This window comes from Mesoplodon densirostris, chromosome 17 (assembly GCF_025265405.1).
Source record: "Mesoplodon densirostris isolate mMesDen1 chromosome 17, mMesDen1 primary haplotype, whole genome shotgun sequence".
NCBI lineage: Eukaryota > Metazoa > Chordata > Mammalia > Artiodactyla > Ziphiidae > Mesoplodon > Mesoplodon densirostris.
This window is the reverse complement of record NC_082677.1, coordinates 65060111-65067653: the sequence shown is the minus strand read 5'-3', so window position 1 is coordinate 65067653 and position 7543 is coordinate 65060111. Positions and strand designations below refer to the sequence as shown.

The 7543-nt window shown below is 41.3% G+C and overlaps 1 protein-coding gene across 1 annotated transcript; it reads left to right on the top strand.

Annotated features, from left to right (window-relative positions):
* The first annotated feature begins 347 nt into the window (after window positions 1–347).
* Window positions 348–1361, top strand: OXGR1 (oxoglutarate receptor 1). The gene has a single exon (XM_060079780.1). The coding sequence runs from the start codon at window positions 348–350 to the stop codon at window positions 1359–1361; it is 1014 nt and encodes a 337-aa protein (XP_059935763.1).
* Window positions 1362–7543: the final 6182 nt, after the last annotated feature.

Below are 7543 nucleotides of genomic sequence, written 5' to 3'. Positions count from 1 at the left end.
CCTGGCCAAGTCGTCTTCTACAGCTACAACGTGGGGTTTTCCACCCCAGTCCTTTATTTTACTTCTCATAGTATTTAACTTTTATATTATTGTTAGATGTCTTTAGTAACTTGCCTTACAGTCATTTTCCTTGAAATTCAATTTCTTCCTCAGGGTCTCTTTGGAGATTAAAGAGAAAGAGTGGCAAATTTAGGCTGTTAGAGCAAATTTCATTGAAAAGTGGATCATTGTTTTCATTACCCTACCATTAATGTTTTCTATTTTCCTTTATCAGCGAGTTACTTTCTCTCGATTCGTATCGCCAAACTGCACTCTCTTGTTTTCTTGCAAAATGAAAGGAGACAACCATGGATGACCCACTAGATGATGTTGCAAATGCTTCTGATTTCCCCAGTTATGCAGCTGCTCTTGGAAACTGCACTGATGAAAAGATCCCATTCAAGATGCACTACCTCCCTGTTATTTATAGCATCATCTTCCTGGTGGGCTTTCCCGGGAACGCAGTAGCAATTTCCACATACATCTTCAAGATGCGGCCCTGGAGAAGCAGCACCATCATCATGCTGAACCTGGCCTGCACGGACCTGCTGTACCTCACCAGCCTGCCTTTCCTGATTCATTACTACGCCAGCGGAGAAAACTGGATCTTTGGGGATTTCATGTGCAAGTTTATCCGCTTCGGCTTCCATTTTAACCTGTATAGCAGCATCCTCTTTCTCACCTGTTTCAGCATCTTCCGCTACTTTGTCATTATTCACCCGATGAGCTGCTTTTCCATCCATAAAACTCGATGGGCCGTGGTGGCCTGTGGGGTCGTGTGGATCATTTCACTGGTGGCCGTCATGCCCATAACCTTTCTGATCACGTCAACCACCAGGACCAACAGATCCGCCTGCCTTGACCTCACCAGCTCAGATGACCTCACGACCATCAAATGGTACAATCTAATTTTGACCGCGACCACTTTCTGCCTCCCCTTGGTGATCGTGACACTTTGCTATACGATGATTATCTACACCCTAACACAAGGACCTCAGACGCACAGCTGCCTTAAGCAGAAAGCTCGAAGGCTAACCATTCTGCTGCTCCTCGTGTTTTATATATGCTTTTTGCCTTTCCATATCTTGAGGGTCATTCGGATTGAATCTCGCCTGCTTTCCATCAGCTGCTCCATTGAGAATCAGATCCATGAGGCGTACATCGTTTCTAGACCGCTGGCTGCCCTGAACACCTTTGGCAACCTGTTACTGTATGTGGTGGTCAGCAACAACTTCCAGCAGGCCGTCTGCTCGATGGTGAGATGCAAAGCAGGTGGGGACCTCGAGCAGGGAAAGAAAGTCAGTCACTCAAACAACGCTTGAAACGTTTCACATACTCAGCCAAAAAGAAATGCTGATATTTTACCTATAACTTCTAAGAAGTCCAGACTATCTCCCTCGGTGGAACCCTTAGTACATATTGTGCCCTCAGGTAATGATGTGCCAGAGCCAGGGCAGGGCTGCTGCGAGTTCTGTGCAACCTGTCTATTGAGATCCTCCCTTGGGTAGGTATAAGAATGGGATACAGGGCTTCCCTGGTGGTGCAGTGGTTGAGAGTCCGCCTGCCGATGCAGGGAACGCGGGTTCGTGTCCCGGTCTGGGAGGATCCCACATGCCGTGGAGTGGTTGGGCCCGTGAGCCATGGCCGCTGAGCCTGCGCGTCCGGAGCCTGTGCTCCGCAACGGGAGAGGCCACAGCAGTGAGAGGCCCGTGTACCGCAAAAAAAAAAAAAAAAGAAAAGAAAAAAGAATGGGGTACATGTGTATCAGTAAAGTATTCAGATGCAGAATTGGAACTGTGGGCACTCAAAGCCCTCTGGGAGGAAATCTAGTCTCACCAACTTTATATATATAAATTTATAAAATTATATATAGTATATATATATATATATATATATATATATATATATATATATATAAATTGATGTTCACCTACTTTCCCTAAATCTCTCAGTATTTAATGCCACAACAAGAGAAAGCCAATCTTTTCATTCACAGTTTCTTGCTTCTTTATACGCAGGTCTATTTGTATTGAGGCCCTACACTACTCAAGGCATTATTTGTATATTTTTCAATATTAGCTTTTTAAAACACTTAAATTTAAAAAATTTCATATCTTTAATTTTTTTTTAAACTTTGCTTTGAGATTATTAAACTGTGTTTTTCACTAGGCTTTAGTCAGTTGTGTAGATGAAAGCAAGCCAGTACAATACCCTTGAGAAAATTCAAAGATATCCATAGAAATAGCTGTCCATACATAATTATGTATGGACATAATCAATGTCCATACATAATTCCCAAATAGGGGAATTATGTCTTTATTATTGTAGATCATTTTAAAAATTGTTATTGAATTTATAAAAATGATCAAGTTGTACTAGTAATTATCAACATGTCCTGGGGAAGGAAGGAGCACTTTTAGGGGAACAGAAGTACTTTTCATGTATTTATTGGGTATTAAATAAAATCTAACATTGTTTTGATTTCTGTGGGAAAATATTCCAGGAAACACTAATTCTCTTTAGATACCTTCTCTTTTGTGCCTCTCTTGAAAATACATTCTCTAGTATAACAGCTAGAGCTATTTTTGAATTGTGTGTATTTAATTATCATTAAATGTTAATATTTGAGAAAATGCCTAGTCTGGATATTCAAAACCCTGGTAAATATGTTGATACAATTAATAAACTAATTTAAAATCACTGAATAGGCTGGTAATAGTTTTCTCTGAAAATGTAGCATTACTGCTATTATACTTACTGGAAGCTTATGTTCTCCATGTTTACAGAACAAAAATAATTTTAAGAATCAGTTATGGAATAAGGCCGGAAGAGATGATTTAAACAAAGAAAAGGGTACCATAGGAACTCTTCATGATTTTCAGGCTTTTCTAGGACTTAACATCTGACTTAGACCTAAGTGAGGATGCTTGGAGTCAGGAGACCGCAGGCGTGTGGAGGAGAAAGAGGAAAGCCTGCGGCTCTGTGCATGAACTTCCCTGGATGATGGTGTTCTCTCTACCCACTACCTTCTGAGCCATCTTTTCCTGGGCTTTCTTTTCTTTTTTCTTTTTGGCTGCAATGCGAGGCCTGTGGGATCTTAGTTCCCTGACCAGGGATTGAACCCAGGCCCTGGGCAGTAGAAGTGTGGAGTCCTCTCCCAGGCTTTTTTATAGTATGTGGAATGAGCTCTTTCACTAGAGGGCCCAACTTGCCTCTCTGCTCAGGTGCACAGTGTGGAACTGCGTTCAAAATTCCATTTGGAACAGAGAAGCTGGGTAGCTCTCCTCCCCACACCCACACCCCTGATGCACAGCTCAGCTCCTGGGCCATCACCAAAGCATGGCCAGAATAGCCTTTATAGTAATACCGCTATTTTTATTCTAGTCCTTCCCTTTCTCTCTCTCCCTCTCTCTTTCTTTTTCCAACGATTTCACCCACCAGAGAAAAGCTGCCTCAATCTCCTTCATCCCAATCTCAACTTGTCGCTACAGATTCTTTTATCCTTTTCCTTCTTCCCTCCAGTTTACAGACCAACAAATCATCTCTCTTTCTTTCCTTTTTTAAAGAATTTATTTATTTATTTATTTATGCTTGTGTTGGGTCTTCATTGTTGCACGCGGGCTTTCTCTAGTTGCGGCGAGCAGGGGCTACTCTTCTTTGTGGTGCGCGGGCTTCTCACTGCAGTGGCTTTTGTTGCAGAGCGCGGGCTCTAGGCCCACAGACTTCAGGAGTTGTGATTCTTCCCACCGTATCTTAGGTCCTTATTCTGCTCTCTTAGGGACTTGCTCCAACACTCAATCCCACTTTCTCAAATTTTTAACGTTTCTATTACCCTGGATAGTTGACCTTAGCTTGGGAACATGCATCATTTTCCTTTATCCTCAGAATACCCTCCCTTGACTCAGCAGTTCTGTCATTCTCTTACCTGACTGGTTCCCTGCACTCATGGGTCAGGTGCAGATGACTGTCTGCCCTCCTGGGTTCTGCTGATAGAATATAATCACAAAGATCCAAGCTAAATTAGATTCCAAGGGTCAGTTTTCTTTTCCAAAGTAAAGACTTTTGGGCTAATTGTGCTGGAGGATGCAGTTTGGAACTGAGGCCAATAAAGAGATTGATGATACTTCTGAGAATAGAGTGCGACCTGAACGCCCTTTGCCCAGTTCTCCCAGGTGTAGGCAGAGAAAGTACGAGAACAAAAGAACAGAGCTCTGACTGTCTGCCAGAGAGGGAGCTGCCTGGTCTGCTCGCAGCCTAGGAACGAGAAGCAAGTCAGGTTCCCTGAACCTGCGGGCGGGGAACCCAGACACACCTGCTCTGAACTTGGGAGACAGTTATCCCCCCACTTCGTTTTTAACTTTATATCATGGAAGTTTTCAAATCATCACAAAATTAGAGAAATTAGCAAATGACCTCACAGACCCATGGCCTAATTTCCTCTGTAATCAACATCTTACCATTCGGTGTTTCCTCTATCACTTCCCACAGGTTTTTTCTAGAATATTCCAAAGTGAATCCTAGAAAACATAGTAGTTTCACCAATAAATGCTTCAACATTGATCTCTTTCAACACATACGAAACCAAAACAAAATAAAAAATGGTTCCTTCACATTATTTAATATCTAATCCATATGTTCTTTCCACTGGTTGCCTCAGAAGTGCCTTTTACAGTTGCGCTTTTTTTTTTTTCTGAAATCAGGATCCAAACAAGGTCTATGTATTACATTTGTTGATATGTCTGTTAAATTTCTTTTAATCTGTTAGAACTACCCCTCCCTTTATGTATCACTGTTTATTTACTGAAGAAATCAAGCTGTTTGTCCTGTGAAATTTCCCTCATTGTGGGTGTGGCTGTTTGAATTGCATTTTGTTGTTCCTCCACACCTTGTATTTGCTGTAACTTGGAAGGCAGAGCTAGAGGTTAGATTAGATACAGATTAGTTCCTCCCTCCCTCCCTCCCTCCCTCTACCATCAGATTCTCCAGGCTTTTTTGCTTTCATAGTTTTCCAGTCGTTGCTTATTGTTGTCATGATCCACTAGGCTTTTCACAATGGTGACCTTGAAAATTCTAACATTCTTCTGCTTTGTTAGTCATGGCTTTTCTGTAAAGATCTTTGACTCATCAACTACCTTTACCCCTTCCACTCTGAACATAGCTCCCACTGCTCAGGTTTAGCTACCCCTCCACCTTTGGGAAGACACAAGGAAGGGATAGAAAGAGATATGGAAGCTGCCTCTCCATGATTTCCTCCGTGAGAGTGTAAGTGTTGACAGAAATTTCGACAGAATTTCCTTTTAATATGAGACAAAGTTTTGTTCTTTAACTCTTTGGGGTTGACAGCCATGCCTGTGATCTACAGGGCTGGAGCTGCACCCTTGGGGAAGGAGGTTATCAGAGGAGCTTGCTTGCTGCTGCCAAGCTTCTCCTCCAGACCCACCTGAGTGCCTTTGTGTGTCCTCTTGGGCCAGTGCTGGTCATTTTGGTTTTGCCCCAGAGGTTCTGAGAAGGAGTAGAACAAGTAGAACAAAGCCATGTAACATTTGGGGTCAAACTTCATTTCCTGTTCTAATTTTATTCTTAAATTTTACCCAGCAACCTCACTCAATATAATCTACCTGATATTAGATTAGCCCAAATGATATCAAGTGATAGAAGAATAACAACATAAAAATGCCTGAAGGGTGAGAGCCCCTTGTGTTACTGAGTTCCCAGGAAGAAATTATATCATAATACGCACTGATCTTTTTGTTTTTCAATTCTATTTTCTTTTCTGTGCTTCTATCTGAAAATTTTCTATTGATCCTGCCTTGTACTGTATGCAGTTTGCTACTCAGCCTATCCATTGAATTCCTAGTGTCGGATATTGCATTTTTTTCATTTATAGGATGTACATTTGGTTCTCTTTATTAATTCTACCATGTCAGAGAACTTCTTTATCTTTTAATCTATGTTGTCCACCTTTTCCAATATTTTCTAGAACTGAATAATCATAGTTATTTTAAAGTCCTCATCTTTCCATATGTGGATAATCTTCAGGTCTGCTTCCATTGACTGCCCTCTTCCTCATATTTATTGGTCACATGATCCTGTCTCCTGGCATATCTATTAATTTTGACTGAATGACAGAAATTGCATGTGAAAGAATCAAAGAGATCTTCCCTGAGAGGTTTTTCTTTCAGTTGTTTTACTTTTCAATTGTCAAATTTCTATTTATCTCCGCTGCTCTCTGAAGTTTGGCTACTCTCTTATTCACTAAATAAATCATTTTTTCCTTTAACTCTTTGAACATATTTAAATAGCTGCTTTAACATCTTTGTCTATTAAGTCCAATGTCTGGCTTGTATTACTTTCCTCTGAATGCTGTAACAGTTACCACAAATTTAGTGGCTTCAGGCCACACAAGCCTACTCCCTTTCAGAGGTCAGAAGTCTGAAACCAGTTTCCCTGGGCTAATGTCAAGGAGCTGGCAGTCCTGCCTTCCTTCTGGAAACTCCACAGGGGAAACCACTTCCTTGTGCTTTCCGTCTTCTATAAGCTACCTGCATTCCTTGGCTCATGGCCCCTCTTTCCTCTTCAAAGCCAGCAGCGTATCATCTTCAAATCTCTCTGACCTGTGCTTTTACCTGAATATCTCCTCTCTCTGACTCTGATTCTCTTGCCTTCTTTTTTGTTGTAACTTTTGCAGTTATGCAGGTAATTCAGGATAATCTCCTTATCTCAAAGTTTGTAATTGAATCACATCTGCAAAGTCCATTTTACTATGGCATGTAACATGTTTACAGGTTCTGGGGATTAGGATGAGGACATTTTGGAAAGGTTATCGTGCAGCCTATCACAGTGGTTTCTTAAAGGACAACCAGTTAAAACAACAATAATAACAATATAAAGTGACCTACAGGTCAGTTTCTCATTGCGTTTTCTTCCTTTGGCTGTGGGACACATTTTTCTGTTTTGTGTGTCTATCGATTTTTTACTGAATACTGGATATTGTGAATAAATCATTGTAGAGACTCTATATTCTATTATTGTCCTTTGAAGACTGTTGACTTTTCCTCTAACAGACACATCAATTACTTGCTAAGCACCTTGAAATTGTGTTGACTTGGTTTTACAATTTAAGGACAGGTTTGTGAAAAGCCCAAGATGTTTTCCAAGCCCTTTTAAGAAGCAGGACCCTACTGCCAAATTCTGTTTTTCCTATGGTTTTGTCTAGACTTGGTTTTAGAGTTTTTTTCAAAGCATATCTAGAGTAGACCTTACTCTAGGGTGTGGTCTTTATTCCTAAGGTACAGTTTTCTGTTGTCTCTGCAAAATGAGTTCACGGGGCGTTAGGAGGTTTTTCCTCTCTAGTTGGGCATGAACACCAACGTTGACCACTAGTATCTCTGATGCCATAACAGCCTCTTTGTGGTTAATCTCAAGAAGGTTGTCCGTGCAAGCATGGCCCTTGGTCCAGGAGTCACAGGGAATCTCCATATATTTCTGCCCCCTCTCTCTCTTT

What these genes read in the sequence shown, in the direction of transcription:
- OXGR1 (XM_060079780.1), top strand. Translation starts at nt 348, where the DNA reads ATGGATGACCCACTAGATGATGTTGCAAATGCTTCTGATTTCCCCAGT.